The sequence below is a fragment of the Quercus lobata genome, chromosome 4 (genome assembly GCF_001633185.2).
Source record: "Quercus lobata isolate SW786 chromosome 4, ValleyOak3.0 Primary Assembly, whole genome shotgun sequence".
Classification (NCBI taxonomy): domain Eukaryota; kingdom Viridiplantae; phylum Streptophyta; class Magnoliopsida; order Fagales; family Fagaceae; genus Quercus; species Quercus lobata.
Window position 1 is genome coordinate 92341250 of NC_044907.1, and position 13057 is coordinate 92354306.

The following is a 13057-nucleotide window of genomic DNA, read 5'->3' on the forward strand; positions in this document are numbered from 1 at the left end:
TGTTTGGCTTCCACTTTTAAGAACAATTTTCAAAATACTAAAAAAAAAATGATATTTGAGAGACCATTTCAACTTTGAGATTTATTTTTTTAAATTTTTTATTCTACACAATGTGTCGTGTAGATTACTTTTTCTTTTTTTTTTTTGATAATTTCTTCATATAACTAAAACTACATAGAATGATATTTTCAATCGTCACATGGATTGGAGGAAGATAGCTCCAAACTGATTTGAAACTAAACTTTTTTTAATGCTAAATACCATTGTGAAGTGTGTAAGGAAATATAATTAACTATATTATAACCCATTGCAAAAAAAAACTATATTATAACCTAATTTTAAAGTGTGAACATGTTTATAATGACATTACTCATAATTTATTTTAGCAAAAAACAAAATATATTTTTGACCTACTACATGTAAAATATATATATATCTCTTGAAAATTTAATATTTTTTCAATATCTCAAATGCTAGATATTTAGCATTTGACATACCCGTTGTTAATGCTTAGAGCATTTACATCCTAAAATTTTATCCCATCCTATTTTACTATTTCAAAAAACTACTTTATCAATTATATCATACAATTTTACAATATTCTCAGCATCTCAACTTTTATTTTACAATACAACACATTAAAATAATATTTTTACACAATAAAATAATATATATCAAAACTCAAATAAAAACAAAAACCCACGACCCAAAAACCCGGTAAGAGAGAGAAGAATTGATAAAGTAAATGAATAAAATATTAATTTTTTTTTTAAAAAAATTGAGTTACAGTGTAATTCTATCTTTAGAATTATATTGTAGCATTATTGTAATTTTTTTTTTCAATAGTTTTTACTAGTCCATATGTGTGCTCAAGATACATGTCATTTAAAAAATCAAGAATCAGGTAATATTTATTTATTTATTTTTAGAATCGAGAATCTTGATACTAAATACGAAAAAGTAACACAATCAGTAATTAAAAAAAAAAATCTCATGAACTTTGAAAAGTGTAAAGAATCTAAATGTTTAATGAAAATATATACATTCTTAAAATAGACCACAACAGTTTAAAGAAGAAGTCAAAACATTTAATTTATTTACAAACGTCCAAAATAGAAAGCAGCAAATTAATAAATACTTTCTCTTTATGCTTGTCACTTGGCAAACATACTATCAAACGAATATTGCTTCTGCCACCTAAAGTTGAATATCTTGTAATACAATTCGCTCACGTGGATGATGGTAGATTTATATAGAGTCACCTCTTTACTGTTTACAACCCGCTATATATGAGTGGGCTATATATGAGTTGTGGTATAGATTGTACCACTTTAAAGCCTTTCACATGTTTTGTGATTCTCATTCAAGCCAAAAAAATAAAAAAATAAAAAAACCAAAAGCTCAACGAAGAACAGTGTGTTTTTTTTTATTTTTTAGAGAGAGAGAGAGAGAGAGTGAGAGTGAGAGTGAGAGTGAGAGAGTGATGGAAGATGGAAAGAGAGGCACGGTGGAGGAAAACATTGAGAGCAGAAGGGAGCCTCTTTTGCCAGCAGACGTGTCATGGAGGCTAAACCTGCAAGAGTTTCCTGTACTGCCTCCAAGAAGAGATGAACGTGGCTCCTTCATTCTGCGCCGCTTTCGTCGTACCACAGGTCAGCCCTCTTCACAAATCCTTATGTATATATGTATAATATTTTTGATACTATTTTCAAAAGGGTTTTTGCTTTTTTGTTTTTTGTTGTTTTTGGTGAGTTTTATAATGGCCAGGCCATATGTTAATATAGAATGAAAGTTTTGCTTTTGGTTTTTGCTTTTTTTTTTTCTTTTCTTACCAAGATTCAAGACCCAGATGCAATTTTGTTCAAAGATATTATTTTTGCTTTCAGAATTTTCTCAGTCAAGCAGCTTATGTATATACTTATATATGTGTTTATTATATATTTGATATTATGCTCAAAAAGGTATTTGCTTTTTTGTTTTAGCTTGTATAAGCATAAAGTTCAATGAAAAAGGGAGCAAAGTTAAGCACTAAGAGTTTTATGATGGCCAGGCAACGTCAATATAAAATTAAAGTTGCTATTTTTAGTTTATTTTTTTGGCTTTTTTCTGTGCAAGATTCAAAACCCAGGTTTTTATTTTATTTTATTTTTATTTTTTTGACAAGTAAAAAAAAAAAAAAACCTGGAATTTGAATCTTGCACAGAAAAAAGTCAAAAAAAGTTGTGTTTTTACTTCTTCTTCTTCTTCTTTTCATAGATGTTGTTCAATCTCTATTGAGAAACAGAGATGTTCTTTGTTTAATGAAAGCTGATTTTTTGGGGTTGTTAACTGAGTCGACTCAGCCGAGTTCTGATTTAATTTTTATATGTTAAATGATTTTTGGCTTTAGGGGAACACTTTATATAAAACTCTTATATAAATTAAACAACGAAATTAAATAAAATTTCTTAGATGCAGTGAACAATTTACTGTAGTGTTTTGAAAAGTTTTGTTCTTTTTAAAAAAGGTATACAGAAAATAAAGTATACCTAAGCTTTTTCCTTTGGCTTATGTGACTTAACCTTTTCTTTTTGGTCTGAGGCGGCATCAATTGTAACAACTTTTTCACAATTATTTTATGCCGACTGAGATTTACTGTTTATCACTTTCACGTAACCCAATATTTTTCTCTCTACATCGGATTGTGGTACATAAGGTTATGGCACTAGATTTTTTGTTCTTTTTCATGGTTTTGATTTTTCTGCCACTTGCCTTGTGGGCTTGGCTCACTCTGCAAACCATTTATGGCAGTTGTCAGCTTCACATCTTAAGTGTCAAATTCATATTAGGCGCCTAGTAAATGGACTTTTAGGTAAAGGATATGGAGATCTGTACACCAAAAAAAGAAAGTGTGTTTTTTGATAACGTGGAGGTCGCTTTTGCTTGAATTTTGGACCATCTTCCATGTTTCTTTAGGTGATCGATCACGTGGTAGGTTCATTTGTGTGGCACAATTTACATAAAAACACAATAGATGTGTATGTGGTCATTACTGACTACATTTGGGAAGATTAAACATTACGTGGCGCCCATTTATGGAATGGAATTCTTATGACAAGGACTGTAGATAAGAAACAAGTCACGGGCACGCAAGTACCACATAAATTAGCTGTTTGTTTTGGTATCAAATATGTGATGCGTTCACTTAAGCTTAGGCATGTGGAACAATTGGTCCAGCAGAAAACTAATGCTCTCTTACACAATAAGAAAGGTTCCTTGCCTCTTTAGTTAGGTACTAGTGGTCCCTTTTAGATGTTAAGGAAGTCTAATACATTTTTTTTAAGCCTAGTGTTTGTTAATTTAGTTATTGATTGAAATGGGTTCTTTAATTGTAAATAATTGGTTGAAAAAGTTTCAATAGTAGTAAGAAAGTTAAATAGTTAAAAATCATCAAAGAATTGTTAAGTTATATGCCTCTGGTTTATGAATTGGAAAACTGCAGAAATAGTTGTAAAAAAAGGAAAAAAAAATTATTAAAACTTGATTCAAATTGTGAATGTTCAGTTTTTAGGTGTTTTTTTTTTTTTTGGTGGTGGTGGGTGTAAAAAGTGGAAGTTCCTGACTGCTAGAAAAAGAGGCATGTTGAATTTGGTGATTGCTTCTTGTGTCCTATTTTAATCAAAGTTTGGTGATTGTTTTACTTTTAGGTGGGTATAAACTATGCCTAAACCTGGTTGGTAATGTTGAGATTTTGCACTGCAGATGTTTTGTCACACAATAATAAATTTTATGGAAGAGGGTATTCTTAACAAATACATTTCAATTGATTTCACCACTCTCAAGCGAGACCTCGGGGAAAGAAAACTGGCTTTGCTACACACTTCAGACACCTCAACACTCTTTCACTTCCACATCTGTACTTTTGTTTGCATGGAACACAAAAATGCTTAACTTCCTCTACTAGACTTGTAACATCACATTACAAAAGGTTGAACTCATAGAAAAGATAAAGTCAACAAAGGCAACTCTTTCTTATCTATAATGTCATTCTCATTTAGCTAATGTATTCCTCACATATTGAATTGTCAGAAAAGTGAGAAGTTGTCTCCTCCCAATTTGTAATCTACCATTCTAACCTAATAGCATTAAGCTCGTACAAAAATTCTTGTCTATTTTAGCATAAAAATTTACTTTTTATATTTTACATACTCACTTTTTAAAACACCACATATTAGATTATCTATTTTACATTACATTTCATTAAAATATCATTTTTTCTTTATTTAAATTTTTTTTTTGTCTTTCTTCACACACAACCACCATCCATTTTCTTTCTTCATCCTTGGGATACGTAAAGAAAGAATAAAAAACTAAATGCAAAATGAATAGTTTTGGTGTAAATTTATACGGTTATTATACCAAACTTGTAAATTTACACAATTATATACTAACTGATGTGAGTTATTTTTAGGCAAAACTGAGTAAATTTTACACATTTGTCTACCATACGCCTACTGATTTGAGTGCTCTAAGCTAGCAAAGACAAGCAAAACACACCAGATATAACACATGCAATTCTACTTGATTTGGCCTTGTTCGGGGAAACACATACAAAATGTTTTTAAGAACAAAGCACCAGTCTATTGCTCGAGTCAGTGATGATTCTTATAGGGAGTTTGATCTTGTTTATTGCTGTTTTGTTGTCATTTTAAAAAATTATTAGAACCCTCAAGCTTCTGTTGATGACTTGAACTGGTTAAAAATTGGCGCAGCTTATTCCACATATCAGTTCTAATTAACGGGGTGGTTTTATCAGTTTTGGTTAAAAATTGCTACAACTTATTCCTTCCATTGTGTTTTTTAGATCTTCAAGTATGACAGCAGTTTGCTGCAAAGAAATTTAATGGTCCTGCTGATGCATTGAATATTGCTTTGGCATTCATATGTGCAAAGAAGCATTTAGATGGAGTCTGTTAGCTATACTCTTCAGCTGTTCTAAAATCAGGAAATAGTATGTGGTTGGTGTGGTTTCCCATATCTGCTGAAAATATACTAGTTAGCTTAGTTTGGTAAAGCAACTTTCTGATTTTGGCCTTCAAAATAGCTGACATGCATGATTGCCATCAAATCCAAAACCTTTACCAGGGAATCTTGTACAAATAAGATGAAATTATGCAAATGAATTGATTTTTGAATGTTGACCCGCTATTCCGACTTTATTATGATTACAATTGCTTAGCCCTTTAGGGGTGAATGCCCCTGGATTAGCCAATAATTGGTTTTGGCAAGTGGGGTCAATTGCCCGTAGGTTTTTTTTTGACTAAAGGCAAGTTCAAAAAGCTCTTCTTTAGAAAGGTTCCATATGTTATTAAAAAAAAAAACCGTACTTGGATAAATAAATTGAAAAAATATCTTAAATGATTGAATTTCTTGTGTAGTTGGTTCTTCCATTTAACAGCAAGGGCGTTCCATATTTCTTTTGCTTTAAATTTCTGAATAACCCCTTTCACATTCTTAAGAGATGATACCGAAAGAGAGTAACTATAGATAACCTGACAGCTTTGAACTTCCTATTGGAGCTTTGGCAAGGCACTTCACATATTGCCTTTGTTTTCAGTCGTTATGCTTATAGTTATAATCATAATCAATCAATGTTTTCTTAATCTTTAACATACAAAAAAATGTTTTCTTAATCTTAACATGTGTGATGTTTACTTAAAAAAAAGAGTGTGATGTTTAGTTCTTTTGGAAAATGAAACATAAATAAAAATTTGATGAATTTGGATGCTTTAATTCATCTTGTTGTCAAATATTAGTGATGAATGTAATGTAAAACTTGTACTCTTGACTGCAGGGAAACGATGCAAGGTTGCTGATTACTACAAGAAACAAGAAAGGCTCCTTGAAGGGTTTACTGAGATGGAGGCTATGACTGCATCAGGTTTTGCTCCTGGAAATCTAACTGAGGTTGGTTGTTCCGCAAGGTTGCTTTAATGATTTTTTTGGTTGTATAGTAAGAAGATTTTATTGAAAAGAAAAAGGGCGAAGCCTGAGTACACTGGAAGTTCTTTATGAATAAGATTTTTTATTCATAAACATTCTTTAAATGCTGGAGGCCATGCCCAATTCCTGAGTACAAACAGAGGTTTCAAGCTCTGCCCCCACCCCCCCTGGCCCAAAAAATAAAAAAAACTATATCCTTTCAACTAAATCTGTCTCATTTCCTGGAAAACAGAAACTGATTTCTTTTGTTGATCCATTTACACTTTCTCAGGATGAGATGAAGCAGCTTGCAAAGAGTGAGAGATTGGCTATCCGGATATCAAATTTAGCTAACGTTGTGCTCTTTGCGGCCAAGGTTTTTGCTTCTATTGAGAGCAGATCATTGGCAGTTATTGCCTCTACCTTGGATTCACTCTTAGATCTCTTGTCGGGGTTTATATTGTGGTTCACTTCTCATGCCATGCGAAGCCCAAACCAGTATCATTATCCAATTGGAAAAAAAAGGATGCAGCCAGTGGTAAGTCATTTAATCCAACAATTGTGAGGGTGCATTTGGAAATAACTTAATGTATATTTGAATTTTAGACTCAACCTTCCTGCAATTACTTTAATAAGTTTTACTGCCATAATAAAAAATAGTCTTCTCTTTTCTGTCAGGCCATTACCGTAACTCCAACTGAGTAAAGCAGAAAAGACTACTGTTTTAGTTTCCTTAATCTTTTGTATTTCAGATAATTTTAAAATGCAGATTCTGATAGATTTAAGTTGTTAAGGCTGATAATGAGAATTCAATTGTACTTGGTTAGTGTTGCACCTTTGCCTCATTTGGTTGCTCAGAAGTTGGTGGTGAGAAATTGTGCATCTTAAACTAATTAACAAGTTAGCCCCAAAGAAGTCAAGGAATGTGTTTTTCTTTTTTCCATTTTGCCAATCGTTGGCATTGTTGTGACAAATGAGGGAAATATACTGCAGTGCTATTTCCACCATTACTGCTGGTGCCTCAACTAGATCATAATCCACAAATGCTTGAAGGAAAAGCAGAAAAGCAATAAAGAGAAATGTAATGGTGTTAGGTGTTTAGGCTACAGATTTATTCCATTCCAAGAAGTTTAAAATTAATTTACTACACATCTAAAGATTTCATCAGGTCATGCTTTAGACACTCATTATGTTATCAAAATATTGAGCATGTCATATTGAGTTTGCCAAAGGAAAAAATAGTGGTTTATTTTACAGAGTTTGTTAAATGAGAAAATGAAGGGACCATTGGCTTTTTCCTTCTGCGCATATCAAGCAATGAAAAGAAACTCTAGAATAATAATAACTTTTTTTTTATAAAATGGAAAAGCAGTCAAACAATCTTCTTTTGGGAATAAAATTAAATAGCATTGGTTTTTGGGAATAGTTTTTGAATGTAGGTTAGGTTCAAGGGTGACTATGACTTATGGGGATGCGGACCCAAGACATGCTAATAATCACATCACATATGCCGAGACTCTGCTTGAACTTTTTGTTACAACATTTATACTATAACACAACAAATATTTTACTAATTTATATTGAGCTTGCAGGGAATCATTGTTTTTGCATCAGTAATGGCAACTCTAGGATTACAGATACTGCTTGAGTCTGGTCGACAATTCGTTAATAAGGTATGCAACTTTAATCATATTTGCTTTGACTTAATTTAAGGGTATATATGGCGGTGAGTCGGTGAGCACAGTTGGACTTGTACACATGTTAACCAAAGTTGGATTTGAGAAGGGTTTGTAGATTAGCACCCTTCTTGATGTTTTGTCAGAGCTCAGATCTCCAAGGCTTCCTTAGTTATTAGTGCTTTAGGATGACATAGGTTTTGAGGTACTACCCAAATCCTAGTTAGATCACAGTCTTGGTGAATGCAACACTTGTGCATGGTTATTCTAAAGTTCTAGTTTTGGTAATCTTTTACAATTATCAGTGATTAATATAATCATCATTTCATGTGCTGATTACAGACTGAGCCTGAAAAGGATCCTCAGAAGGAGAAATGGATGATTGGAATAATGTGCTTCGTAACTGTAGTGAAGTTTGCGCTCATGGTCTATTGTCGAAGATTTAAAAATGAAATTGTTAGAGCCTATGCACAAGATCATTTCTTCGATGTTATTACTAATTCAATTGGTTTGGCAGCAGCTGTCCTGGCCATTCGATATAAATGGTGGATTGACCCTACTGGAGCTATTATAGTAAGTTCATATGCAACTGATACCCCCCCTCCCCCCCTTCCCTTTTTTCCCCTTTTTACTGTACTGTATATAATAGGGTTCAGCTACTCTATAAGTTTTTAGTTCCTCAATTACCAGCAACCAATTTTAAATATAACAAAATATTGGTTTTTCCACTCTTATGACTCAATTAAACAAAAAAAAAAGAAAAGAAAAGTAAAATGCCACTCCATGCCTTGACATGGTAGAATTCCTGTTTGGTACAGCTTCTTGTTTCAGCTTTTAGAAAGAGCTGTATCTGGAAAAAATTGACGTTTAAAAAACCTGTACATATTAAATTCCACTTCAAATTGGGATACCAAATGGGCACCAAGTGGCCTCAAGACAGAATTTTTGGGTTCTTGGAGTTGAATCTTACTCTTATCTTATCATGATGATATCTTTTAACCTGTGATGCAGATAGCTTTATATACAATGAATACATGGACAAAGACGGTCTTTGAGAATGTATTTGCACTAATTGGAAGGACAGCACCACCTGAATTTTTGGCAAAGTTAACATATCTGATATGGAACCACCATGAAGATATCAAGCACATTGACACAGTAAGAGCATACACTTTTGGTTGTCATTATTTTGTGGAGGTTGACATTGTTTTGCCACAAGACATGCTTCTGAACAAAGCACATAATATTGGTGAGACACTGCAAGAGAAGCTGGAGCAACTCCCTGAAATTGAGAGAGCTTTTGTGCATATAGACTTTGAGTATACTCACAAGCCTGAGCACAAGACCACAGTTTGATGACAATGGTAGTAATTGTCAGATCTCAGCCTTTCCAAAATCACAAGGGCTTTCAAACGAGTTTCTGATTCACTTAGTATGTGATGCAGTTTTATTGTTCTCCCAAACAGACTGAATAGGATTTAAACATCGCTAATCCTTGAGATGCAAGCACTTTTTTTTTTAATGTAAGATGATAAAAATTTGGACATTTCATGATACAATCTTATGCTGCAAGCATTCATTTTATTGTTCTTGTCAAATTTAATCGTGGAAGTTATTGAAGCATTAACCTCTAATTTTACTTGTCGAGGAATTCTTTAGTATTTACAACCATTGATTGTCCATTTTGTATCTGCTAAAAGCCCAAACTGTTGTAGTGCCACATGACTTGAAATGGGTGTTCAAAACTTCTTATTGTCAGCTAAATTCTTCTGTGGCTATCATAGACTCATTGTGTTCAAGATGTTGGCTACTTGGCTCTTTTAAGCCTTTTTTGTGTGTGTGTGTGTGTGTGTGTGTGTGTGTGTGTGTGTGTGGGAAATATTTATTATATATTCAACAGCAAGCCTCTGTGCACCTTGATTAATTGGGTGTATATCCTAATCTGATATGAGGTAGAGTGAAGTGTTTTTCTTAACTCGGTTCCTTAATATATTCAGGCTAGGTCTTCTCTACACCTCAAACGTAAGATGAAACCATGGTTTGTCCTATGAAAAGAAGTCTTGTAAGGATTCAAGAAAGCAGCACGTAAATGCTTGTGTGTTCACTCGCACCCAAATTTTTTTGGGGTCCTTTTTTGAATTGTTCTTAGTGGCACTGCTTTTATTAGCCTCAATTCAATTGGGTTTTTATTACACTTCACAATCATTCACTCAGACACACTGAGTTCGGTAGTTTCAGTGTCAACATTTCAAAAGCTTTGGATTTTTTTTTTTTAAATTTTTTTGAATGAATGATTTTCCCCCATTTTATTTTTGTCTTTCTGTTGTGTTGCAGTGTCAAAGCAAATTTCTTTGCAGCATGCTTAAACCCTATTTTTGCTCGGTTGTGTTTAGTATTTGCATCAAGATCTTCTAGAGTTCTTAGCTAGAAAACTCTACTATATAGTGTTCTTTAAATCCTTAACTTCTTATAATAAAAGGGTAAAGATTATGTCAAATCATCAATCTACTAACATAATCTTAAAAGATGACATAGGAAAAACGTGAAAAAACGGAAATCACAACCTTGGATGTCAATGGATTTGATGATGTGGCAAAAAAGAGCAAACAAAGCCCTTTGCTTGAGTAATAAAAAATCAAAGGCTAAATTTCAAATTGTACCCTCTAACTTTACCTAAAATTGAATAATATAAATATACTTTCATTTAATTTAGTCTTATAATTTTCAATCTTGTTCAATTCAGTTCTCATGTTAGTCTGCATCAAAATTGAGTTGTTAAAGACTCCTCAAAATGATGTAGTTTTGTATTAAATAGAGTTGAAAGTTAATGATGCAATTTTAATCGAGACTAATGGGGGGACAAAATTGAACAAAGTTAAAAGTTAGAAGACTGAATTAAATGAAAGAAAAGTTAAAGGACTAAATTAAATCTTAGAAAAATTTAACGGGTGTAATTTTAATTTAGCCAAAATCAAACTAAACGCCTAAACTGATATAAGTGTCTTGGTCACGTGCATCTCACCTAACTAATTTAACTTAAACATTAATATAGTATAGACTTTAGTTCTCCACCCCCTTCTCTCTTTCTCTCTAGAGAAGAAAATCAATCATGAATCAGATGCATGTTATATCACCTCTTATTTTAGCCACTAAACCTCTTCTGTCTCTCCTCCATTAATAAATAATAACTAGAAACAAATCATTCAAATTCCATTACTCTGCTCCATTAATAACTAGAAACAAAAAATCATTCAAATCCCATTACTTTCATACAAAGCAAGCACAAAGTAGATTCATAAAAGCAACTTCATTTAAATAGGAAGATGACTGAGGCAATAGATTTGATGGCGATGACTCTGTTCAAGCCAGCGTCGTTGCTACTTGGAGGCACCGCCAGAGGTTGGCTGATCAAAGTAGTCGACACAATCTGTTTTTCATGGGCTTATGGGTTCGAGCAACTTGTACAAACCCATTTGTAGGATTTTACATAACTTGATTTTTTTGATAATCACATAACTAGATAGGTTAGAAAAATAATTTTATTCTATAAGTCAATGTGATTCTCCGTGTAACTTAAACGTGTGCTATACCTCTCACGGGTTTGCAAGCATTCCAAGCCTATTATCAATGCACTAGTTGTCAAAATACTCTTTTATGCCCTCCAAACCACAACTCGAATCTTTGATATCCAATAAAATATTGATGGACTTTGTCCATGCGTTTGGGATTCACCTATTTATTTTTTGTAATGAGTATTTTGACAGTACTTAATTGGGAAAAAAGTGTCATAGACAACATTTTGATAAGAACTTTATATAACTTAACTAGTATCTCTTGGTATTTTTAAAGAAGATATTCATATTTCAATTCCCTCTCCTTACTATTATCAAATTAATTTTTTTTTTTCAAAAACATTATCTTACGTTTCTCTAAATATATTCTTTTATACATTTTATTATGATTTTTGTCACAAATTTGCTGAGTATATGCGTAAATAATTAAAGGGTGTTGAGCACTTGATGTCATTTGTTTGGAAAAACAACTCCCACCGGCCATCATAGTTCGAGAAAGGTTGGTGCCGTACAATATTTATTACCTTTGATGGGTACTTTTTTTTTTTTTTGGTTTTGTTTTTGTTTTTTGGTGACCATCTTTCTTTTCATCTAAGAGTATTTGCATTTTAATACATATCTAATGAATTATGAAATCTAACATATCATGAATTGGTATCTTTGTTCCATAATAAAAAACAATTTTCATGAAGCGGATATAATAGGAACATGCTAACATTTTTTCTTTTTGATAATTCAATAGTTGTAAGATGAAAGATTTGAATTTGAGATGTCTTTATTGAAAATATTGTTAACTAGTTGAACTACAAAACTCTCGTCTCTTGGCAACAATATTTTTAATATTAAAAAAATATCACAAATTAGTATTTACACATAAAAAACACACATGACTAGTTTCAATAGTGGAGGACTGTAACCAAACCTGTTTCTAACAAGCCTTCCCCAAATCAAAACCAGATGGAATAAAATTCCTATATTGAAGAGAGAGAGAGAGAGAATGTTCGAGCCCTAAACTTGCACCATCCTCCTCCCCTTGCAACATGGTCCTCGCAAACTAAAACCCACAAACTAAGGGCTTGTTTGGTTAAAAAAAATGGTCACTCATCACTTAATTTTTATCACTCATCACTCATCACTCATCACTCGCCACTCGTCACTCATCCCTTAAAATACTCCAACTCCTTACACCCCACCCGTTTGGCACCATCACTCACTTGTCATCACTCAATATTTTTCAACTATTTGTGAGCCCCATACCTATCACTTGATGCAGCTTTTATTTATTTATTTTTTTCCCTTCAATTCCCAATACCCAAACTCACCGAACTTACTGAGAAAAAAAAAAAAAAAAAAAAAACGTCACCGAACCCAGTGAGGATAAAAAAAAAGAGTCAAAAGTTATGGTTGACTTTACTAGTGGGTCCCTCAATATATGTTTAATTACGAAAATGTCATTGAAAATAGAATTATGAAAACTGAAAACACCTAAAATGTGTTTTCAGTTTCTATAACTTATTAATAAAAAACCAGAGAATTGAGTGATGGAAACAATAATCCAAAACTCATCCAAACAAGTGCTCTTTTGTGAGACCCATATGATTTGGATGATGAAAACAGAAAATTGAGTGATATCACTCAAAACTCACTACATCCAAACAAGCTCTAAATAACCAAAGAACCCACTTAATTTGCTAATTATCTGGTTTGGTGTCTACATAGTATACATACTAATTTGATAATTAATTGGTTTGTTGTCTACACACTGAAAAAACAATCTTTCCTTCCTCGAAAGACAATGTAACACTGTTCCAGATAAGACTAGAGCCTCCCAGGAGTCCACGCTCAGAC

General features: G+C 32.7%; 1 protein-coding gene across 2 annotated transcripts; it reads left to right on the forward strand.

Annotated features, from left to right (window-relative positions):
* Positions 1-1334: 1334 nt before the first annotated feature.
* LOC115987113 (metal tolerance protein 10-like) lies at positions 1335-9282 on the forward strand. Of its 2 annotated transcripts, none has more exons than XM_031110580.1 (6): positions 1335-1652; positions 5834-5946; positions 6254-6499; positions 7554-7634; positions 7980-8210; positions 8649-9282. In XM_031110580.1, exons 1-6 carry the CDS (start codon positions 1346-1348, stop codon positions 8991-8993), a joined length of 1323 nt encoding a protein of 440 aa, XP_030966440.1. In that variant the 5' UTR covers positions 1335-1345; the 3' UTR covers positions 8994-9282. The 2 variants fall into 2 exon arrangements, with proteins under 2 accessions (XP_030966440.1, XP_030966441.1); XM_031110581.1 differs by lacking the exon at positions 1335-1652 and adding an exon at positions 3172-3271.
* The last annotated feature ends 3775 nt before the right edge of the window (positions 9283-13057 follow it).